Raw genomic sequence first — 23,664 nt, 5'->3', positions numbered from 1 at the left:
AAAGGTGTTCCTGAGATGAACCCTTTTAAGACAAGTCCCCTGCCAGCCGGAGCCCCGTCCTCTCCTCCTCCCCTGGCTGTTCAGTGAGGAGGCCTGAAAGTCACCTTGCCAGGGTTTTGGGTAGTAGCTTCCTTTCCTGTCCTTATGGCTGCCTAGCTCCCCCTCTTTCAAAGTACAAGGGAAGGAGGAAGAGGCCCACAGTTCACCTAAAGCTGGACTTCCCAGCAGCCAAGCCTGAAAATGTTGCTTGCCCACAGAGGCAGGAGACCCTTCTGTTGGGTGGCCTTCCCCTTCCTGGCTGGTGTGGACTTGTGCCTGGGCATGGGGTGGGGTTGCACACGAAAGGCATGCCTTGGGGGATCACAATACACAATATGACCCCCCCCCCAACTCCAACATTCCCACATTGGGTGGAAGCAAGGAGGGGGTCAGGAACAAAACAAAGGGCACAGCTCTGTATTCAGAAAGCCCCTGGATGGTTGGAGAGGTACAGTGGGACACTGAGCTTCCCTGGGGAAATGAGATCTGTCCCCACAAACACCACACTGGGTGTATGGAGGAGTCTGGGACCCCACATGGAGGGGACAGAATCATGCACTCCCCCGGGAAATTGCCCTTGCCCCACCGCTCAGTTCTGTGGGCAAGAGAGGCAACAGGAGAACTGGGCCCGCCAGCAGGGAGGGAGAAGCTTTCCTCTTTTAATCCTGCCGTGGGTACAAGCCGCATTGTCCTTCATCCTCTCCCTTCTCACTCCCCTTTCCAAATACTTAGTGGGGTTTTTTGGTTATGGCCAGGAGGTGTAGGGAGTGGGGAGAAGGGGGGTGCTTTGCTTTTAAAATGGTATAAAAAAACTGCTCCAAAATCTTGGGCCCCCGGCCCTCTGCACAGTGTCCTGTTTGTCTTTGGTTGGGACTGGGAGGCGGGGGTGGGGGTGGGGTAGGGGGGTGGGGGCGGTGGTGGTGCAGCAAGAACAAATTTCTCACACAGAAAAGCCATGCCCTTTACATTTGCAAAAACAGCTGTTCACTCCTGCTGGGAAGGGCAGCCCTACCCTCCACTCCTGCCCCTCCCACTTGGCCTGGCAGATTAGTGAAGGAAAACCTATTTTCCTTGCAAAAGCCTCTGTGACTCTGTGGGGACCTATGGAAAAGCCCCCTCCCCACTTGTCTTTCCTGTACCCTCCAAAGTTGAGGCTGTTCTTAGGAAGCTTGCCCTCACCCTTCCTCCTGCAGCAGAGGTGTGTCCCTCCTGCGAAACGGGGATACTTTTAGCTGCCTCAAGCCCCCAGCCCACCCGTGCCTCAACACTTAGAATACAGCTTTTCTCTCACACTGAGAGGCTGCAGCAAGAGGGAGGGAAGCCCGGTCACCTGTACTCTAGTCGCTGCGTAGTCCCCGAAGCTCCCGGGCGGTGGATGAAGAGGACGGGGGAGTCACTGGTGCCCAAAGCTCTCTGCTGAAACTGCCCGGCCGATGATCTGCTGGTTGGGTCAATATTAGCAGTCGCCGCCAAAGCAGGGGGTGCTCTGGCTGTGGTGCCCAGACCCTCCAGCCGGGTTGACGGGGAGGAGGAGGAGGTGGGGGACGAGGCTGAGGCTGGAGAGACGATGAAGGGCACTTTTAGAGTGTGCATATTAACAGCCCCTAGAAGCGGGAGAGGGTCTCCACCGCTGACCACGGCACCTGCTCAAATGCCAACTGAAATTACAGTTTTGCCCCTCACCTCCTCGTCCCCTCCACGCCTTTCCTCGAGCCCCTCCAAATTGGGTAGCTTTGTGCCCACTCAGTGGTGCTGAGGCCACTGGGCAGCTGGCTGTGGCACCTTCTCACGCCAGGGCACATGCATTAGGGGGTGGAGATTTGGCCAGCCCCCTAACCCCACGGAGAGGCGTGTGTGGGCATGGACATTAACCGGAAGTACTCCCTTTAGCTAGGAGGTGGGACTATCTGGAGGGGTGGAGAGTGGGCGGGGCCTCCCGAGATTGACACCTGGCAGTCACTTGACACCCTGGAATGCCAGTGGGCGTGGCACGGGTAAAATGGCGATGGGCCATATGCAGAATGAAGCAGGGTTCGAGAGTGATCAGAAAAACCTCTCTCCAGGTGCTCCCAAGGCAGCTGCAGTGCAATGTCGTCATGTCCCTCCTTCTTTCAAGGGCAGGGGACTCGTCTGGGAGTTTCCTCCCTTCACCAGTTACTCCTGATTGGCCCCCCTGCACCGCATGCATGATGGCAGATGGCAGCTCTGAGCACCAGTCCTGCTTGATCACGGACACCCTGGGTGGGATGCTGGGTTCACAGCCTTTGAGTCTGGCTGAAACTCCAATCGAAGCACAGCCTCAAAGCCATCAGCAGCTGAGGGAGGGCCCAGCAGATGTGCTGCCCTGACTGGACTAAATCTCACTGGGAATTTAAACCTCTCTCCCAAGGTTGCAGGGAGAGCAGACCACAGAACAAAGACTCGCTGAAAGGTAAAGACGTCTGTACTTCCCAGAAGGCCACCACTCCCATCCTCCCAGTACCCTTGCACCCCAGTTTACCCAGCTTACTTGCACATGCTGGGGTTTAACTCTCCCTCTCCCTTTCTCTCTCAAGCCATCACCTGAACTCCCTTCCTTAGCCAAAGGGAAGGGACATCCAATGGAGAGAATAAGACTTTTGGTGGGGAAGAGAGACTTGAGGGGGGTACTCAGGTCTGGCAGCTGTGCCCCAAAGGATGCAGATGCCCCAGAGCCACACCACCTCATGGGAAGAGGGCAGGAGGGACTCTTTGCTGGGCTCTTGGATGGAGAGGACGAAGGGATGCTAAAGGGCCTTAAGTCAGGTCTGGGCACATAGAAGGGAGTCAGTGTGAAGCAGTCCACTGTTCCTGTGGTGCAGCAGTCACCTGCTTGTATGGGCTCTGACTCTGCTTTGGGCTCTGTGGCTTGAAGGCTTTGCAACCTGTGCTGTCCCCTGCTATCTGCTGCAAGATGCCCAGATGTTTCAAGGGGCTATTGCCAGGTTCTTATGGGAAAACTTAGCCAGGACTTGCCAAGCCACATGTGGGGCTAGGGAGAGTGAAGGGCTGACCCCAAGCCAGACGTGAGGATTTCATGGGAGGCTCACCAGACTGAGAAGGTGGGCAGCTAAAAGGCGAAAGGGAAGTGGCCTTTCAAACCCACAGATCAAACTCCTGAAAACGTGGAAACTCCCAGCTCCCAAACGGTATCTTGAATCTGAATTCTGCCTTGATCTGGATTCCCATCTCAGGCCTGGCCCAAAAAAGAGTCATGCAGGGTTATTTTAGTCTATCAAAATCTTGGAGCCCAGAATGCTCAAGCAAGAGGAAAGGAGCAGAGGAAAGGGTTTTGGGTGGGGAGGACCCCTGGAGGACTAGCTAAGCCATGGCACCACTGAGACAAGACTAGAGGCTTTGGGGGTCAGGGAAGTGGGTGTGGGGCTTGTGACCCACAACCCTACATTCCACTTGTTTTCCTTGGTGGAAGGAGAGCACATGGCCTATAGGGTATACAGGTAGTGGGAGGGAACACACAAGGGACAAATTTGGAGTGCAGGGAGGAAGGGACACCTCATAATAATAACCTCATTGCCCCTCCTGCCTTTAGGCCTGGGAGAAGATCATCCCATCCTGGGTCTCTGGCCAGGTCCTCACTTATTCAAGAGAGTCCTGGAGCACCCCCAGGAAGCCCAAGTGCCAGGTTTCCTCCACTCGGCTGCTTGAGCGGCCTCATGCTGACACCTGGCGGCCGCCTCTAGAATTAAAGCGGAAAGAGCCCACCAGTTTTAGACACTACAACTTGAGACTCTCTGAGGAGAGGGCTGGGGGGGCAAAGGTACATTTCTGTCTATGGAGGGGGCCCCCTACAGCATCAGGGTACAGGTGATCTCTACCCTTTTGTGCTCAGATCTGAGGCTCTTATCCACCTCCATCCTGGCATTACAGAACAGGTGGTGGAGGGAGGCATAAAGGAATTCCCCCCATTTGGGAAAGGATGTGGCAAGGTGGATGCCCAAAGCCACAGGTGCACCACCTTCCAGAAGCATTGTTGTGTTCTGAAAACTAGAAGGCCCTGTATTACATTCGTATCAGAATAAAATCAGATCGATTACTGAGAAGCTCCAGGAAGAATGTTGGGACCCCGTCCAGAGGCAGAGACCCTGGGATGAGCAGGGATGGGCTGAATTTTGCTGTCTGAGCTCTCTTCCCAGCAGGGCTTTCCAAACCTGGCCCGAGCCTGACACCTTGTGGCTACTTGTAGAAGTGCAGCCACGGCCTCAGAAAACCCACCTTTCCTTAAATCAGTAATAGCCTTTTGGGCAACTACGTCACTTTACCAAACCTCAGAACTGAGACAACCCAGAGCCCCATTCTGAACACGCTAGATTTTGTCCCAGGAGCCTGGCACCGTCGGATACCATATGGCTCTGCCGTGTCCATGCAGCAGGTAGTCTGACAGGCCAGGGGAGGCTGCTGGGGGCTGCACATAGCCTTGAAGTCCCAAGGTCACATCACAAGGGCCCTGGGGGAGCCAGCCTGACAGGGCCCAGGGGCCACGTTGCACTGCTCACACAGCTATGTGTTCACATGGGGGAGAGGGATGGGTAGGGGAGGCTTAGAGGCTGACCCAGTTCAAGCCCTGGCTCTGCCAATGGATGTGGGCAGGTCGGTTCACCCTCTGAACCTCATGGGTCCCATGTGGGGGTGCACAGAGGCCCAGACACCAGCATCTGGTGCAGGGTAAATGCTAGTGAACACTTGTTATTCTGCTCTCCCGACGTGAATGTGTATTTGTCCCTGACTCCCCTAACCCTTGGCACTAGAACATTCTTTCTTGAGACTGTATGGAGATGCATCCTAGACCATTGGTAGCTAAGCCACAGGGCCTGGTTAGTGCTGGGACACCTGCCTCCAGAGGCCTGTCTATCCCTTGCAGGTAAAAGCCACTACCCAAGAGGGCTCTGGAGTTTGGGGAGAGGGAGCTCAGCCAGGGCAGGGCTGGTAGTCTGGGGAGTCCCAGGAGCTGCAAAGATATCTCCCCCATGAGGGTCTTGGGCCAACAGGTCCCCAGGTTGTACGGTGGCTTTGCTCTCCCTTCTCCATTTCTCTCAGCTGGCCTCATTCTCCTTTCCGTGTAGGCCCCCCAGGACCCCAGCCCTGAGTCTCCTCCCTTGGGAAGCTTGCCCTCCTGGCAAGGGCCCCCACATGCCCATGGACCACAATGTGGGGACTGCGTCAGCTTCCTCTTGCCCACGATCCTGGGAGGAGAACCAGATCCGTGGTACTGTGTCTGTGCCACAGAGTCCCAGAGAGACAAGCAGTTTGCTGGACACTGGGAGCAAGCAGCGGAGTCGGGACAGATCGCTAAGCCTGAAGCCCTGCCTTGGCCTTCGGTGCCCCCTCCCCTCCACACCTGGCCCATGGGGGACAGTGCATCATGTGGCAACACGGTCTGGAAGAAGTCTGTCCTGCTGGGGAAGGAACTGATGGTGTCCGGGACAGGCCTGCTGATCACTGCTGCGGCAGGCCCCGGGACCGGTTCCCCGCCACCCCCCCACCCCCACCACATGCCTTGCCACCACACTGGACCCTTCACCAGCCAAGGCAGGGACAGTCTCCTCTGGTTTCCCTCAGATAAATGAGGAAACTGAGGCCCAGAGACGTTCAGGGTAACTTTCCCAAGGCCACACAGCCACAGGCAGCACAGCAAGGACTTACGACCCCTGCCTGGCCTCCCAGCTCTCTCCCCTCAGCCTTGCACCAGCCCAGGTCGACACTCCAGCTGGCCCCGACACGCTGAGGCTTGAGGGGAGGGGAGGTGCCCACATGTCCTCCAGACCTTAGCTTGTCCCTTCTTTTTGACCGGGACCAGTGCATGCCCAGCCATGGAGAAGGGCCCGGGGAACATCAGTTCTGTGTGAACACAGCTGTCACTTTGACTCCAGAGAGAGTGGCTTGGGCTGTACCTGACTCACAGCCATCCCTGGCCTAGGTCTGCTTCACCCATAGCGACAGCCTGACATGGACTTGTCCTCAAGGTTGAGATGCCTTTGTAGGGGCACAAGACACCTCCTCCAGGAAGCCTCCCAGCTTGCCTTCTGTTATGAGCTGATTGTGTGACTAAAGCTAACTTCCACCAGAGCCTGACCTCTCTGCCACTTCCTTTCCCACCGCTGGGCTGGGGTCCAGGAAGCACCCCCAGTGAGCAACCAAGGATCGACCCACCCTCTGGGCCCTGGAGAGGGCCTTTCCACCTTTTCCCTACCCCTGCCTCTTGAAGATCTCCTCAGACAGGATGAGCAGACCTCAGGAGTGTACCACGGAGAGCCAGGGAGGGCCATGGAGGGCCCGAGAGAGCTACAGAGGGCCATGAAGAGGCAGGTAGGGCCAGAGAAGGCCATGGAGGGTTGGAGAGGGCCAGGGGGGTTACAGAGGGCCACGGAGGGCCAGGAAGGACCATGGAGAGTCAAGGAGGGCCAGGGAGGGCCAGGGAGGGCCAGGGATGGTCAGGGAGGGCCAGGGAGGGTTGGAGAGGGCCAGAGTGGGGATAACAGAGAGCCATGGAGGGCCATGGGGGGCCAGGAAGGGTCAGGGAGGGTCATGGCAGGTCACAGAGGGCCAGGGAGGATTAAGGAGGGCCATAGAGGGTCAGAGAGTGTCAGGGAGGACAGGGCAAGCCAGAGCTCCAGGTTCAGAGTCTCAGCTTTACTCCAGGACCTCCCAAATTCAACTCCTCCCAGCCCCATTCTTGCTGCCCACTGAGCATCCACGTGGGACTGAGCCACAGCTCAGAACCTGAGGTCTAAAGAAGGAAGAGAATTTCCAAGGTCCCCCCTTGGGCGTTGGGGGGCAGGCAAGGTGGCCCCGCGGGAGGCTGGGCCGGAACAGGGCCAAGTTATGAAGTGAGGATGGCCTTTGAAGAACAAAGGGGGGGCTCTGAGTCCCAGCGTGAACAGCCACAAGCTGGCAGGGCTGCTGGGGCGCGGGCTCTGTTTTCCAAAAACACAGATGGGCTGGGAAGGGGGTCAGAGTGAGGCCGGCGAATGTGGCCCCCTCCCCCCCAGGTTCTGATGGCTCAGCAGCCTCTTCCACATGGGGCTGGAGGGGGCGGGGCCAGCCCTCCCCCCCCCCCCCTGGCCCCCGCTCAGGCTGGGGGCCCTACTGTCCTCCCTGTCAAGGCCCAGAGACAGGCACGGTGGGGAAGGACCCCTCGTGGGGTCACAGATGGGGAGCCCTGAGTGTGGCTGGTCCGGGGGTGGGCCTCTTGGGTCTAGAAATTCTGAGCCCCTCCAGGTACAGGTAGCTGGGGGGAACAGGACTTATGTCCACTCCCGGCCTGATGGATCCCAAGTGCAGCATAGCCACAGACCCAGCGGTGCCCCAGGACCCCATGTGGTCAGCCCAGTGCCTTGAAGGGTGGGGACTATGGGGTGACCTGGTCATATGGCCCGAGGCCCAGCTTCCTGGGGAGCCCCAGGGAGACCGTTGGGACCGGTCCCCCACAACTGCACACGGGCAGGAGGTGGGAAGGCTGGGCTGAGGCAGGGTGGGGCTGCTTGCACCACCACAGCCTGACTAGGCTGCAGGGGACATGGGGAGACGCTTCGGTCGGCCCCCACGTTCGAAGGAATCTGCCTCCCTGTCCCTGTGAAGAACCCAGAAACAATAGTGCTGGGTGGAGGGAGGGAGGCAAGAGACCCCCACCTCCCTGTTTATCTCTGCGGTTCCCAGACCCCTGTCTGCCTCCGTCCCCAAAATGTTCTTTCTGGCACTGACCCCTCTCCTGCCAGCAGCTGGCGGGGACAGGGGGTAGCACAGGAAAGAAGGAACCCTGGCCTGGCCGGACCCCTTCCGGAGGCCCCCTGGGTCCCCGAGTCCCTGCCTCACGTAAGCCTTCGGGCTACGGGGACTGAGGTGGCACCAGCACTGGGAGGGACCACCTGGCCTGACAGTGACGGCCACCCCCCAGCCCCCAGCCTCAAGTCCCTCAGAGCCCTGCAGACCCTCAGCAAGAGCTCCAGCTGGGTGGGCGCCTGGCCCTCCGCTGACCTCGGCTTGCTCAGCCACACTGTGTGTGTGTGTGTGAGGGGGTGGCTGAAGGAAGTCACCCCCAAGGACCTCCCTTCCACCCCAGGGCTCTGCATTTCTGGGGATCGGGGCTCAGGATCACCCTGGAGACTCTCAGAATGTTGGGGACCTGGTACCTTGTCCAGCTGCTCCCACGGAGAAGCCTGGACCAGAAAGACTGGGGGCCTGAGACACTACACAGCCCGTCTCTTTCCTAAACCTCAAGGCCTCTAGAGCCTGGGTGGCCAGCCCATCGGGCATTCCCCGAGGCCCCGGAGAGTGCCCAATGGCAGGAATTGGGAGACACAGATCCTTTCAGAGAGCACGAGGGGCCTGGACCGCGGGAGTCGCGTGCATCAAAAGTGGGGCTTTGGTGCCCTCTGCTGGTCATATCTGTGAATGGCCGCCCTGGCCCTCTTGCCTGGCTCGGACAGGTGCCTAGGCGCCCAGGGACGCCACCTGCCCTGGGGGCCTCACCGTGCCCGGGCCCGAGGGCAGGCTCCCTCAAGGGGAACACAGGCATCTCCCCTCACGGCCTCGCTGGATGCAGAGACTCACCAGGGCTCAGCCGGGTCTCTGCCAGGGGGCCTTGCCAGGAGCTCAGGTCACTGGCTCCTGGTCTCACTCCCTCTCCTGGACCGCACCACCCCCACCCCCCCACCCCCACCCCAAGGCACCGGGCCTTCAAAAGCAAGTGGACCCACCCTGGCATCCCTGCACCCACCCCCTTGCCCCTCAGGGTCTGCTCAGGCCTGGAGAACAGTGAGGACGGTAAATATTTACTGCCGACAGGAGAAGGCAAATACTGCCCCAAGGGCCAGGCGGAAGTGCCCGTTCATCGGTGCCGGAGGCAGAATGTCCTCAGCGTTCGGGCACCAGAGGGACAGACATCCTGGCTCCAGCCTCAGTCTCCCCATCAAGAACACAGGCGCAACAGCTCCCACCCCACATGGCGCTGTGATGGCGAAACGCAGAACAGACGTGACGGTAAGTGTGGGGGCTACAACGTCCCCGGGAGGCCCTGGCCCCCCAGTGAGGGGGCTGGGGGACCCAGCAGGGTCAGGGGACTGCTCCTCCACACCCCGCTGCCCCGGGCTTGGGGGCATTTGGACTCCTGCTCCCCATGCCAGGTGACACGCAGGGCTGGGTGTGGCCAACACTACTGCCAGCCCCATGGACGAGGGAAGCCCGGGTTCCAAGGGCAGGCAGGGTCTGAGGACACGGGACGATTGTCCTCCCGTTTCCCAGAAGGGGCGGAGCATGGCCCGGATGGGGTGGCAGAGGCATGGCCTGGGGCTTGGCTGCCATGGGGTGACCTGGGGTCCCCAAGGAGCAGGGGCATCTGAGGTCCAGTGCCCAGGGTGGTGCCAAGCAGGAGACTGGGTCTGACCTCTCCTCTGCCACCTGAGACCCTGGTGACCTTGGGCATCTCCCTACCTCCCTTCTCCCTGCCTCCATGAGCTGTTTGTGGAGGGGCTCTGGAGAGGGTCCCACGCACCTTCCCAAGATCACAGCCATGGCCGGCTGGGGGCTGGGGGGAAAGGCTCACCAGGAGGGCCCTGCCCCAGTGGCAGGGCCGAGGGTGGCCTCCGACCACGACCGGGTCTCACGGGCGGGCAGTCTTTCCCACCCCGTGAACGTGGACCCTCCCCTGTGGCCCCAGCTACACCCAAGACCAGCTATGCTGGGAGTCCCCCCCCAGCTGGGATGGCCCCATGTATCCCTGGGCCCCAAAGGGCTCCTGCGCTCCCCTCCACAGAGTTTTCCGGCACCTGTGGGCCGCAGGTGGGGGGTGGGGGGGACACCTGGGCCATTTTCCAGGGTCTTGCGGGGACACAGGCTAGCTAACTGCTGCCTCCAGGACACCCTGACCCCACCAGCCTACTTCCAGTCCCAGCCGCTCCCAGCCCAGGCCACGGGCACTTACGTACCTCAACTTCTGCAGGACGCCCCTGCCTCTGTCCCTGTGGATGGGGCCACCTGCTGTTCCCATGCACAGTCCCCCCCCCTCCTCTTCCGGGTCCAGTGTCCAGCCGTCCGCTCCAGGGGCGGGGCTAGCTGGGGACTGCCACAGCTCTGGGGGTGTTGATGTTGTCATGGGGAGGGGGCGGCCCTGCAGGGAGCCCCGGGGCTGCGGGCAGGCTGGCCGGACAGCCAGGTCCCAGCAGGAGGATCTACTTTGGGCTCCGAGGCCACCTCTGAGCGGTCTGCAGCCTCGGGGGGCCCGGGCGCCCGGCCCCAGGGCCCAGCCATCCCAAGCTCCGGCCCGGGCGGAGCCTTAGGAAAGGTGCAGATTGGTTTGGCTTGGGCGGCCGGCAGGCTGGCCAGGCTCTTGTGCAGCCAGGGTCACCCGCTGACCTCCCCGGCCACAGCCAGCCCAGACAGCCCCCAGGCTCCCTGGCATTCCAGGTGGCGGCTTGGGCGGTGTGCCCAACAGACCCACACCGGAGGAGGAGGGGTGTGAACCCCTGAAGACCCGACCCCCAAGTGACCTCATCCTTAGGCCCGATGGCACTGCTGGGACTGAGCGCCGGGTCTGGGGCTGCTGAGCAGGAGGAGAGGGCCACAGGGTGGCAGGGAGACCGGCCCTGACCCTGGCCCTGTGGGCTGCAGTCTTGGGGGGCCACAGCCGGGATGCTGGCGCGCGCTAAGTCTGAGGGCCCTGTCCAGTGCCCACGGGGTCTGAGTCCATCCGTAAGCTCAAGGGGTGCCGTGTGGCTTCTCCTGATTCCTCCAGGGCTTCCTCTGGCTCGGTCTGCGCTGGGGCTGAGGCTGCCCCGGTCCGGCCCAGAGCCGGGTGGTGGAGGGGCCCTGAGAAAGGCCAGCCCCGGACAGCCTCTTGTGCCCTTCTCTGTCCCCTGCCCCTGCAGGACCCCCTCCCCCACCCACCTTTCCAAGGGCTTCCATCAGAAAAAACACTAAACGTAGAGCCCGCACGGCTAGGTGGGGAGAAGCGGCTGGAATGTTCTCATTCTCTTTCCTTGGAAAGCTCTCTGGGGGCCCTGAGAGCTCAAGGCTTTTGAATTAAGGGACTCAGCTCCCAGCCGGCCCCCAGGGCCCCCCAAACCCTTCTCTGTCTTGTCTTGAAGCAGCCAGGGATGGGGGCGGGGGGGGGAGGGTGCCCAGGGCAGCGGGGGGGCGGGCAGACAGGAGACTGCCCATGCCCGGTGGGCGTGGGGAAAGCGCGGAGGGACCCGCGTAGACAGAGGAGGAAGGGGGTCTCTGCGGGCCCCCCCCCCCCCGCCCCGGCCCCTGGCCAACACCTCAGCCCCCGTGCCACACAGACCACGCGAGCGGGGCTCGTTCAAGGGTTTATTGGATGGGTTGGGGCGCAGGCGCGGCGGGCTCCGGGCGCCCTCTAGTTGCAGTAATGCTCCAGCTGGTACAGCGAGCAGACGCTGGCACAGCATTGCTCCACGATGCCCCGCTTCTGCAGGGGCGCCTCCAGGGCCGAGGGCTGCAGGCCGCCGGCGCCAGGCGCCTCCCCCAGCTCCGCGTCCTTCCCTGCGGGACAGCAAGGCGGACGGCCGCTCAGGGACAGACCGAGCCGCGTGCCGGCCGTGGGGCGCCCACCCCGCCGCAGGCTCCCGGGCCGCAGGGCAGGGCCAGGGCAGGAGCCCACACGGGGGCCCTTGGTGCCCGACGCGGGCCTTTCGGGATGTGACCAGGGGAATATGTGGTTTTTCTTTTTTAAAACTCCGGCCCGATTCCCCCGGGGCGCCAGGCGGGAAGCCGGGGTGGGGTTAGCGGGGGCAGCGGGGCTCACCCTGAAGGTCCTCCGCCTCCCGGCGGGCCTTGGGCGTGTAGAAGAAGCCACGCTCCCCGCACACCAGGTACAGCGCCTCCACCAGGTGGGAGCCGCACAGGTGCTGGTTGACGAAGGCTCGGGTCGGGGCAGGGGTCCAGAGGGACAGCAGCGCCAGCAGGGGCAGGAGGCGCGTCCACAGGGCCATGGCGGGGGACAGTGACCTGGGGGACGGGCAGGGTTGAGGCCGGCGAGGGGCACGCGCCACACCCAGGACCCCCGCCCTGTGCTCGCCCCCCAGATGCTCTGTGCTGGGAGCCCTCGTCCTCCCGCCGGCTCGAGAGCCCGGGCCCGGGGCCCCGACACCCTGGACTCAGCTGACGGGGACCCCGTGGGGACAGACCTGCTTGCCGTCCGTGTCAGGGTGCAGGTGGTCCCGGGGGGGTGGCTGCTGGCTGCTGGGCCCCGCTGGCTTTATAGCTCCTGACCCCACCGCCTGGCCCATCGGGGCCCCCCGGTGACAGTGGCAGATGGCCTGGGGCTGAGGCTGCAATTTCTGGACCATTTCCCCGGTGCTGGGTCCGCGGGAACAGCTCCTCGGTCGTCAGCACCTCTCAGGCCACGGGGTCATTAGAGTCTTAACGAGGGGCCCGATGGCTGCTCACAGCTGGGGGCCAACGTCTCCCCAGGAGCAGAGCCCCACCCAGGCCTCGCCTGAGCCACATTTTCCACATTAGTCCCGGGGAGCGGGGGCCCCGGGGAGGGGGATTCTGCCTGGACCCTGGGCCCGTGCCACAGTTTCCAGTCTTCCTCCTGGGCCCCTTGGGTGGTGCATGGGGGAATATCCCCTCCCTGCTCACGGCCCTACCCCTACCTCAGCATAGAAGCCTCGTTGAGACCCACCCCCCCACCCCAGCACCCTGGGGTGCCGCAGGGAGAGCTGAGCTTGGGGACCAGCCACCGTGTGGACTCTGGGGCTAGGCCTCTGTGTGGGGCCCCACATGACCCACCCACGTATCCTCTGGATGCCCACCCCTGTTTCTGGAGCCCCTGCCCGTCTCCCCCATGCTGACCCTTTTCAGACCATCAGCCCCATTGGCCGCCACACGGTTTGGGTCCCTTGGTGCTCCCCAGCCCCCCGGACAGGACTGGGAGGGAGGCCAGGACCCTCTCCCCTCCCCCTGCCACCTGCAACCCTCTCTGGGCACCCCAGAGTCTGTGGGCCCTTTCCAGCTGAGAAAGGAGCTCAGCCTGCCTCCTCCTCTTGCCTCAGACCAAAGGGACAGGAGGGGTGGGGATGTCCTGCACCCACCCGCACCCCCAGCATGGACCCCACTCTCCAGCCTGGGGAATACCGAGACCCCCTGCCCAGGACGTCCTGCTGTGCACCCCTGGAGCAGCCACGGGACCACGAAGGGGCTGGCCACCTGCTCCGAGATCAGCCCCGCCCCCCATGCGGGACTCTGTGCAGGCTGGATGCCCGCTCTCACGGGCACCTTCCCCACTGCCGCTTCCGCCCAGGCCATGCTGAGGCGGTGCCCGCTATGACCCCCAAGGCCGCCACACAGCAGGGAAGGTCTGGGGGGGGGGGGGTTCTCTTGAGAGGACCATGCAGGACAGGGGGCTGGGTGGAGCTAGAGCCAGGTGAGAGGGCACAGCCCAGGGGCCGGTAGGGCTGGAGGGGGCCGGGGCTAGCCCTCAGCCCTTCCCCAGGGCTCACGGCCGTCAGAAATGGCCCCACTGGGGTAAGGGAGACCTGGGCACAGACAAGGTGCTTAAGCCACAGATGAGGGACGGACAGACCCCCACAGAGGGCTTGGGGCAGAGGGCTTTGCCTCGAGGCCTTTGACAGATGAGTCGGGGTTTGCCAGGCCTGCCGTCCTGAGAGCTCAAAGCCAGGGAGGGCCCTGGAGGTGTGTGGTGGTGAGTGGCCGCCAGGAGTGAGTAGGGCCTGGGGAGACTGGCTGGTGTCTCCCGGGAAGCCCCCAGGCTGCTCTCTCCAAGGACCAGGGGTAGGGGTGGGAGGGGGGCACCCTGGGCTGGGCCAGTCGTGGGGAATGCTGGGGGCCTGAGCCGGAAGGTCATGTCCAGACCCCTCAAGTGAGCGGAGGGGCAACTTGCAGCGCGTTGCCGGGGACGCAGGCCCAGAGAGGTCATCTGGGAAGCAGCTCAACTGAGCACTCCGTCAACATACATTCTGGGGACAATTCCCAGGCCCTGCTCTGTGGGGGTGGGGCCCCTGTCCTCCTCCTAAGGGGGACACGAAGCTTGTGGTGAAGGCCCGGCCTGCAGGCCTGCCTCGGACAGTGCACCCCCCCCCCCACCCCGAACGACCGCACAGCTGTCAGCCCTGCCCCCACCCCAGGGACCGCCCCCCGGCCCCGCCCCCATGCTGCCACAGTGCTGAGATGCCACAGTCCTTCAGCCAGGACCCCCTCGGCCCTCCGGAGCTGCCAGGGGTGGGGGGGATCCTCAGCACAGGCTGGTCCTCTGGGGTGAGCCGGGCATCTGGGCACAGAGGGGTCTCCTGCCTGGCCTGGGCTGCCTGGCTAGGTCTCGGAGGAGGCGGACTACAGAGGTGAAACCCTAGAGCAAGGCCAGGAGCAGGGTGTGAGGTCCCCAGCACACTGTCACGGCCCCGGAGCCCAGCACTCAGACGTGGAGGCCGGGGAGGTGCTCAGGGGGGTTCTCTCCTTTATTGAGATCGGGAGCGGGCAGCGCGCAGCGTCACGGGCGGGACAAGGACGCCCGCAGGCCGAGCGGGGAAGCAGTGGGGTGGGGGTCAGCGGGGTGCCCTCCAGCAGGGACGGTCTCCAGCGGGCTCTGGGGCTGCCCGGGGACCCAGCCCCTCGCTTGGGCAGGGGCCGGGGGAGGCGGGGGAAGGGTCTCTCCCGCTGTACTAGCCGATGGCGCTCAGCGCATGGGTGAGGGTGTGCAGCTCGTCCTGGACGCCCTGCAGGGAGCGCCGGATGGCATGGGGACTGTCCAGCACGTCGATGGCCAGCGTGTATGGGTCAAACTTCACGGAGAAGGGGCGCTGGATGCGGAAAGCATAGTTCCTAGGGAGGGCAGTGGGTATGGACCCTGGGTCACCTGGCGGGGACTCAGGGGACCCTGGGGAGACGGGGAGGAGCAGGGGCAGAGTCTGCGGCCTCCAGGAGACGGCCTCCTTCATCCCCGCAGGGCGAGAGCTGCCTGCACCCCCCCAAAACTCTCCACGTGACCAACTGCTCGGACAAGATGGGGGACCGAGCCTACTGCAGGGGGAGGGACAGGGGAGGGACAGGCCTGTTCCAGGCAGATCTCTGCCGGACCCCCATCCCTTCCCACACCTCCTCCAGGCGGCCTTCCCCGGGCCGTGTGCTGTGCAGAGCCCCAGTTCTGTTGCTGGTCCTATGCTTGCTTCTGGGATCCAGCCCTCCCCCCACCTCCACTCTGAACACACCGCCCCTGGGCCTCAGTTTCCCCTGACTCGAAAATAAGACCCTCTCCGAGGATGAGCAGGTGGGACGCATCTCAGGCTTTGCCCTCTTGCCCAGACACCGGTGGTCACACGCCCTCAGCCCCCCTCCCCGGAAGTGCCTGCTCCCTCCAGGCCCCCCAGGCTTTCCACACCGGCCTTCAGCTGCCCCTGCCCCCCTCCTCTGTCCCACCCCATGGCACCAGCTGCTTAGAGGCTGGGAAGGACCCCACACATCCTTCTTACAAAGGTCACACTCTGCCTCCTAACACGTGGCCTTGACCCGGCCACCAGCAGTTCTCCCCCTCCCTGGACTTTTTGGTTGGGGATCCTACTGTGGGAAGGGTGTGCACAGTGGGTTCACAGGCCCGGGCCTGCTGCAGGCTCGCCCTGTCTGGGGGCACCTGGGGGGCCTGGGCACCTGAGTTTGTCCTTGGCGTCGCTGAAACTCTCGGACACGAAGTAGACGGGCTGGTAAGTCTGGTCCTGGTAAGGCTGTACGGCTGCAGCATCCGGGTCGAAGGCCCGGATCTCGGGCTCCTCAGACAGAGAGTGCTGGGGGGAGGCCGCAGGGTCACGGGCCCCCCACCCTGGCCCGCCGCGTCCCCCTCCCCGGGGGGCCTCCCGAGGCCTGGAGGCCATGTGGGTGGGGCAGGGTCCCCCGGTGGGGTGGCCTCACCAGGAGCTCCCCGTAGGAGGACAGCAGTCCAGCACCGTAGGCCTTCACCTCCCCATTCTGCTTGCATAGCCCGAACTCCACCGTGAACCAGTACAGCTGGCGGGACGGGCACAGCGTTGGCAGAGGTAGCCGCTGCCCACACCGCGGCCCACCTACCCTCGGGCCTGGGGCACCCCCCACCCAGGGCAGAGCCCGGCCAGACTCTGGCGAGGTCACAGCATAAAGGTGACACTCCCCGGACAGAAGTGGGGGCCCAGGCCCAGGTGGGGGGGCCCTGCCCTGAAGCCAGGCACCCTGGGGCCAGCCCCCCAAGGCCCTGCAGGGGAAGGCGCCCACCGTGGACAGCTTCTCAATCTCCTCGTCGGAAGCCCCCAAGGACGCGAGCCCGATGTCCTGTGGAGGAAAGGGGAGGCTGAGAGGGGAGAGGCTCGGCCCAACACTGCACGGGCGCCTGCGTGGGGCGAGGACACCCCAAGGGCCTCCTGGACACCAGCTAGGACGCAAGGACCCTCTGGGGATTCGGGGACCCTCCCAGGATCCGGGGAGCCTCCTGGGATGGGGCATCTTCCCAAGATGCAAAGGTCCTCCAGGTATACAGAGCCCCTCCCAAGATGGAGAGGACCCCACAGGTATGCAGGTGTGGGGGGCCCTCCTAGGATGCAGGGACCCTCCCAGGATCTATCGAGGGCCCAAGACGTCTCTTCAGGAAGCAGCCAGCAGGTGGCAGCACAGGCCGTGGGAATCCGCCCACCGGCCCGCTGCACCAGGCCCGCCAACGCCTCCTCATTTTTATAAGCGGTTTGCCCCAGAACAGGTCTAAGTGCAGCCAGTGCGGTTCACCCACCCCTCTCTTCCAGGACGATGCCTCTCCCTGAAGCCTCATGGGCCCAAGCGGGCACCGTCCAGCCACAGAGGGACTCGGGCAGGGCGCTGAGGCTCAGGCAGCACGCCCCCCAGCCCTCAGCCCGGTGGGTCCCCAGCCTGGGGCCTGGGGCACAAACCTGGGAGAACTGAGCGAAGGTGCGGTCGGCCAGCATGGGCACATGCCCCAGCAGCTCGTGGCAGCAGTCCCTGTGGGGGTGGGGAGAGGGGCGGTGCTGGGGGGGGTGGTCCAGGGGCCCGGCTGCCGGCCCCCGGCCCCCTCCCTCTCTGCCGGCCCCGCGTGGGGAGGCTGGGTGGCAGGGGCAGGGCCCGGTGCAGGTGCACACTCACGGCTCCGGGGAGTGCATGGGCGAGGAGGCGTGTCGGATGTACTGGGTGCACTGGAACACTCGGAAGGCCAGGCTGGCCAGGAAGTCCCGGGCGGACAGCAGGCCGGCCACGGGCCGCAGCTGGAAGCCTGTCCGCTCTGCAAGGACCCCGGCCGGTCAGGGCGCCGGGCAGGGTGGGCGCCTCCCTCCTCCGCGCCTCTCCCCGCGGCCCGCGCACCCTTCAGGAAGCGGGACACGTCTTCCAGCTGAGGGATGCTGTCCTCCCGGTACCCGCTGAAACGCTCCAGCAGCTGGAAAGCCTCCAGGTATTCCCGGCAGGCGTGAGTGACGTAGAGGCCCTTGAGGGTGGTGTAGACCTCCTTCCTGCAGGCGGGGGTCTCAGGCGGGGGTCTCAGGCCTGGCTGTGGTGCCCCGCGTCCCCAGGCAGCCAGGCCTGCCCCCGACCTGGATGCCGGCCCCTCCCCTCCTCACTGTGCTCTGCCTTCGGCAGGCTCCACGGTGGGGGCGGGGGGGGGGGTCCCCACTGCAGGCCTCTCGCTGGCCCCTGGAGACCCTGGCCACTGGGAGGGGCCTTTGCCCACGGCTGTGGGGGTTCCAAGGGACAGAGGCCGTGGGGACGGCCTGACCCACCGCCAGCCTGTCCCTCTAGATCGACAATCATGGCCTTGGGAAGTCCTTTCCCCACCTGGCCATCACACGTGGGGACTTGGGGGGTCTTCCACCCTGGGATGGGCACCGGGGTCTTACCAGGTGGCGATCTCCTCGGCCGTGTACTCCACACGGGGAATGGGGTCGCCACTGCAGAGGGGGGTGTGCAGTCAGCGGGGCCGCCTCGGGGGCGGGTGGGGAGGTCAACGGGGCCCCCTCGCGAAGGGCGTGTGCAGAGCAGACAGGAGGGGCTTGGGGCTGGACGCCCAGCTGGCCGTGTGGCCGCAGCAAGCTGCCTGGTTTCCTCGGCGTGACTTGGGGGCCCCGGCCAGTGACCACAGTGACAGTGTTGGTCAAAGACACAAAGACACCCCTCCCCCAGTGTGCCAGTGTGAGGCTACAGGACAGGGTCTGGGTCCCTGGGGCTGAGGCCCCAGGGGTCCTTACTGCTTGTACTGGAAGGCTATCTCCGCGATCAGCTTCCTGCGCTGTCGGTACGCCTGGTCCGAGAAACCCTGCCCGCACAGTGGCCGCGCTCAGGAGGCCCCCCGCCCCTCCGCCCCGCCCCGCCCCGCCCCGCCCCACCTGACCCCTCCCTCCCTGCCACCGCCCCTCCCACCTGCTGCCCCGCCTCTCCCCACCCATTGCACCCTCCAGCCCAGCCGGGCCCCTCCCCACCAGTCACCCCTCTCCCCGCCCACCGACCACCCCCCCAGCTCGCTGGCCCCCTTCCCTGCTCACCATCCCTCCCTGCCCACCAGCCCCGCTATGGCCGAGGCACCGGGAGGTGCCTGGCGGCTGCTCTTAGCCAGGCCTTGGTGGTTTGGCCAGGAGCTGGGCAGCAGACAGACTCCCCATCCAGGGTCGGCCTGGGGCCCACACCCACCACCCTGGCCACGAGTATGGGGACACAGGAGGCCCCGGGAGGCGGCAGCTCACCGGGTGACCCAAGTCCAGGTCAGGGTCAAACTTGGTGACCAGGTGGTGGCACTTGTCCAGCTCGGAAACTTTCCTTGGGAACCAGAAGACTTCGAGGAGGACGGAAGGGACACAGGCCTGTGTGAGCGTCGGGCCTCCCCCGGGGCTTTCTCGGGGGTCCCAGAGGGGCAGGAGGCCCGAGCCAGCAGGGAGGGGGTCCCCCAGGCCGCACGTGCGGTCACCTCAGGGGTCCCCTGCGGGAGCTTCTCTGCCCCCATCTCGAGGTCACGGGTAGCCCTCAAGGGCAGTGGAAGCAGCCTTACCCTTGTTCTCCCTGGCGCCCCGCACGTCCTCAGCCACCCGGCGCACGGAGCTGAGCAGGGCGGGCAGGTCCGCGCTGGGCACCTCACAGCACACAAAGTATTCCAGGTGGGGGCCCCCTGCGCGCGGCCTCTGGGCCGGCCGGGTCTCCAGGTGCCGGATTTGGGCCTCAAACGTCTTAGGGAACAAGGGAGAGAGAGATGGAGAGAGAGAGACAGAGACGGGGCGAGACAGAGGTATGGAGAGAGACCGAGAGAGAGACGGGGAGAGACAGACGCAGGAAGGGAGAGGAAGGCGGAGAGGGGAAGGAGGAACCGCCCCGGGCTCTCCCCGGAGGCCCCGCCTAGACCTTTGCCGCCAGGGATGCCCATGCTGTGCTCCACACTGAGATCGGACCCGTGGCCTGGGCCGAGCCTGTGGCTGGGGAATTGCATTTTGACCAGTGTGTGTAATGGGAGTCGTCACCGCGGCCCGTTAACCCAGTGTTGTGGGTGACGTGATGTGTCCCTCGGCCACACCCAAGCAGCCTGAGTCCCCAGCCGCTGGTCAGAAGGTCCCGCCATCCCTGGTGGTCTCATCTGGGCCCACTGGCCACCGGCCGCACCCAGGGGCTGGGGGGGGGCGCCCAGATCCCACTGTGACCGGACCAGGAGGCTCAGCCCCCCTCTCGGACTAAGCCCACTGAGAGCCTGGGGGTCTGGCAGGAAGGCTTGCTCACCACCACCACTTCCCGTTGCCCAGCAACAAGGGCACACGGGTCTCGACGGGCCCTCAGGCCACACGGCGTCCAGGAGCTGGAACAGGCCAGCTGTAATATCATTTGGGCATTTCTGCCAAGGGCCAGCGTCCCGCCCGGCCTGCTGTGGTCACATCACCTGATGCAATCGGCCGTCACGTTAGCCAGAGCCCATCAGGGGCAGGCTATGAGGGGACCCTACTGTCCAGGCCGCCCTGCCAGGAGCCACACCGGCTCACCCCATGTGTGACGGGGTGGGGGCGGGGCTGGGAGGGGCAGCGGGGCTTGGTGGCCTCAGCCCAAGGGCTCAGGCTCAGGGAGTTCCTGAGATCGCGGGGGGTACCGTGAGGGCCACGGGGTCCCCAGAGCTCTGGGGGAGCAAAGCCCCCTCTCCCCGCTGCCCTCAGTGGCCTGGGCAGCCGGGGCTGGCCCCTGAAACAGCCAGGTCCGCACCAGCCACACTGGTCACACCAGTCACCTGCTGCCCTCACCTCGAACGCCTTCACGGCCCGGGACAGTGAGGCTTTGGCGCCCCGCAGGGTGAAGATCAAGTTGAGCGTGGCCTTTCCGTCCTTCTCCTTGAACACGGCGGTCTCCAGGGGGTCCCCGGGCTCCGAGGAGGCGGCCCCCGCGGCCTCTGCCTTCTCTCGCTCCTTGCGAGCGTCCTCGATGAGGCTCTGCCGTCGCCCGATGAAGCGCGGGGACTACGGGCAGAGAGCGCGCCAGCTCCCCCTGCCCTCGGGCCACCCCCGGTCCCAGGCTCTGACCCGCTGGTGCCACAGCACAGGCTGTGCACTTGGGAGGGACCGGCAGGCCAGGCCTCGCCTATGTCCCCACCGGATGGTGGAGGGGGGGGAGTGGGGGGCAGCCAGGAAGATGAGCGGCCACAGAGTGGCGGGAGGATGAGCCCACGGCACCCCCAGGCAGCCTTGCGTCTGTCCCCAGGCCCTAACGGGATGAGGCGACAGGAGGTGTGACTCAGGACCCTGAGGTAGACAGCGGCCAGAGCGCTGGGGAGGGCAGGGAAGTGACGTCTGGCTCCTGGGAGCCCCCCCCCCCAGGCCAGCCCCTCGGAATGACCTCTCCTTAGGGTCCCCTCCTGGCCCTTCCCCACAGCACAGGGACACGTGGCCAAAGTTAGCCCTTCGTCTGGACCCAGGTGCCCGGGGCTGCAGCCTGTCCCCAAGACCAGAGCCCCCAGGCCCGCGTGGGGGAGGAGCTGCATGTCTGGGGCTCATCCCTTGGAGCTGAACTTCCAGGAAGGTTCTGGTACCGTCGGGTCTTGGATGGTGGTGGTAAGGGTGCAGGAGAAGCCCCTCGAGAGTCCCCACTTGACCTCGGGGGATGGACAGAACCGGGGGGGGTGGGGGGTGTCCCCGGGCCTCCCTGGGTGGGGAGGCCATCTCACTGAGAACCCGGGCAGGGGGCGGGGGGAGGGGGTGCAGTGGCCGCCTGCAAATCACGTTTCCAGAACCTAAAGCCCATTTTCCTTAAAGGTCGAAACACGAAAGCCTATTTGAAACGTTGGGGGAGCTGACTGTTCCGAGACATCCCTGAAGGCCCCTCTTCCGGGCCGAGAGGGTCCTGGAGGTACTGGCCCGGTGAGAATCCCCAGTACAGACCTCTCGAACTCAGGGGGCCCTCGGGTGGTGGCTGACGCCTTGGGGACCGTCCTGGTGGCCAGGGGGGCCCGGGGTTGCTGGCAGGGGAGGTGGGATTCAAGACAGGAGGTCACACGCGGGCACAGACGCGTGGCTGGGGGACGGGTGACATGGCAGATGGAAATCGCCCTGGAGCCCCGACCGCCCTGGGGCCCGGAACCGGGGTCCGTGCCTGTTGGCCCAGCACCTCCCACCACGAGCCACCGCCAGGGCCCGGGACGCGGTCACACGCGCACCACGCCCGGGGCCACGGCGTTGCGGGCACCCTGAGTCTGAGGCCCCTGCCGGCCTTCGGGGGACACGCCTGCGCTTCCGGCCCGTTCCGGCCTCTTACCATGATGGCTTCGGCCTGCTTGGCGTCCAGCTCGGAGACGGCCCTGCGGAAGCCCTTGGCCTGCGGCGAGGCGGCGTTGGGAGTGGGCATGGTGCGGGCGTCCGTCCGGGGCTCACCTCCACGGCCCTCCGCCAGGCGGCCTCTTATAGGCCGAGCTGACGTCAAGGCCCCTGTGGGCCCCCCACCTCCCACCTCCTCGCCTCCCCTCCTGCCGCCTGAGGGAGGCGGTGGGCGGGAGCCGAGTGGCGCAGGAGAAAGGGCTCTGTCCCATTAAATCTAATTGCGTCCCTGCCGCAGGCACCCGGCAGGGCAGCGGCCCGCGCTCTGAATCATCTCGGCTCCGGCGGGAGGGCTCTGCAGGGCTGGGGACAGCTGGGGCCCCCTTAGCTCCACACGCCCAGTGGGGGGACTGGCTGGTACACAGGGAGGTGCCATTCCGGGCCCCCCAAGAGCGCCCGTGACACGAAACCCCGCACCTCGGTGGCAGGTGGCCCAGAAACCCCCAAGACGAGAAACCCGGACCTAAACCTCGGAAGGATGTCGGGAGGCAATCTGCTTTTCCAGAAGATTCTTCACCAAATTTCCCAACAGGGTCCCAGCAGGAGTCTCATCTGTCCCTTGTCCCAGGTCCCTGTGGCCGGATCCCCAGGCACAGCCAGCGATACCCGGAGTGTTCCAGAAAGGCCCATCCCTCCAGTGTCAGGACACTGGGAAGCCGGGTGAGGGAAGTCTGCATCGATTGCCCCGTGGTTTCTGTGGCCTGTCCCCCACCCCGGCCTGCAGCCCACCCTCTCATGGCCCACTGCTCCCTCCCCATCACAGGTGCCACCGTCCTGGAGACCAGGGGACAGGAGGGCACCTCGCTGCAGCTGCGGTCCGGCATTGAGTGCCGGGGACGGTGGCCTCCCTGGTGCCCTGGGCGTTGTGGGCTCAGCAGGGAGGGTCTAGACCACAGCCCACCTAGAAGGGCAGGGTGGAGGGAGAGGAGCCCTCCCCCCCCCCCCGCCCCGGGAGGCCACTGCCCGGCCACTCCGTTCCAGAGACAGCACACTGGAGGTGGGTGGTCCAGGCAGACTTACTTCCTAGACTCCCCTCCTGACCTCTACAGTCCACACCCCCGCTGGTCACCTCCGCCTCGGCCCAGGACCCACCCACTCTTCATCACAGTGGCCGGCCGCCCCCTCTCCTCCAGGCCCGTTCCCAGCACTGGTCTGACCTTGTCATTCTCTTGCTTCACAACCATCTGTGGCTCCCTACCACCCCCTGAAGGCAGCCTGAAGCCTCAGTCAGTGTGAAGAGAAATGCCTGCTCCCACCGCCCCCGCTGGTCTTCTCAGCCTAGGACAGTCCCACTTCCTGCTCCAGGAGGGTGTGGGGCTCCACGATGCCCAGCTTGAAACACTCACCCCCTTCTTCTTCCGGCGAGCTCCTACACATCCCACAAAGCCCGGCTCAGCCACCACTCATCCTGCGCCGGCCGTGCTTTCTTGCCTCTGGTATTAACCTCCCTGCTCTGCTCTCCTCCTGGCTCATGCCTCCTGCTCTACAAACACCCTGAGGGCAGGAAGCCCACCAGCTTCGCCCCACTGCGTCTCCTGGAACCTGGCGTAGGCCCCCATCTGTCTCGTCTCCTAGCCTCTGGGCTCAAGGACACATCTCAGTGGCCTCGGCTTCTAACGCCCGGCCCAGAGGAGGCCTTTCCACAGGGGGTGGACACAGGCCCTGGATGGCAGTGGAAGAATTTGCCCCGAGACCCCAGCATTGAGGGCGGGAGTCAGGCTCCACCCCAGGGTGCAGGCTTCCGTGGCTGCGCCTGAGCCCCCAGGGTCCCACCCGGCATCCAGGCCTCCTGAAACCCTGGGCAGGCTCCCTGCCGCCAGGAGGC

The 23,664-nt window shown here is 64.8% G+C and overlaps 2 protein-coding genes across 2 annotated transcripts; both read right to left on the bottom strand.

The window, feature by feature from the left end:
• Positions 1 to 11,365: 11,365 nt before the first annotated feature.
• On the bottom strand, positions 11,366 to 12,020 carry INS (insulin). Its single transcript, XM_047823810.1, has 2 exons — positions 11,834 to 12,020; positions 11,366 to 11,571 (listed from the first exon to the last, which is right to left on the bottom strand). Exons 1-2 carry the CDS (start codon positions 12,018 to 12,020, stop codon positions 11,426 to 11,428), a joined length of 333 nt encoding a protein of 110 aa, XP_047679766.1. The 3' UTR covers positions 11,366 to 11,425.
• Positions 12,021 to 14,711: 2,691 nt separating this feature from the next.
• Positions 14,712 to 21,870, bottom strand: TH (tyrosine hydroxylase). Its single transcript, XM_047823414.1, has 13 exons — positions 21,781 to 21,870; positions 20,277 to 20,489; positions 19,052 to 19,226; positions 18,750 to 18,838; positions 18,258 to 18,325; positions 17,910 to 17,960; positions 17,380 to 17,525; positions 17,164 to 17,299; positions 16,953 to 17,022; positions 16,288 to 16,344; positions 15,952 to 16,047; positions 15,694 to 15,827; positions 14,712 to 14,871 (listed from the first exon to the last, which is right to left on the bottom strand). The coding sequence occupies exons 1-13, from the start codon at positions 21,868 to 21,870 to the stop codon at positions 14,712 to 14,714; spliced, it is 1,485 nt and encodes a 494-aa protein (XP_047679370.1).
• Positions 21,871 to 23,664: the final 1,794 nt, after the last annotated feature.

This window comes from Prionailurus viverrinus, chromosome D1, assembly GCF_022837055.1.
Source record: "Prionailurus viverrinus isolate Anna chromosome D1, UM_Priviv_1.0, whole genome shotgun sequence".
NCBI lineage: Eukaryota > Metazoa > Chordata > Mammalia > Carnivora > Felidae > Prionailurus > Prionailurus viverrinus.
The sequence above is the reverse complement of the archived record's forward strand: the minus strand, read 5'-3'. Positions and strand labels throughout refer to the sequence as shown.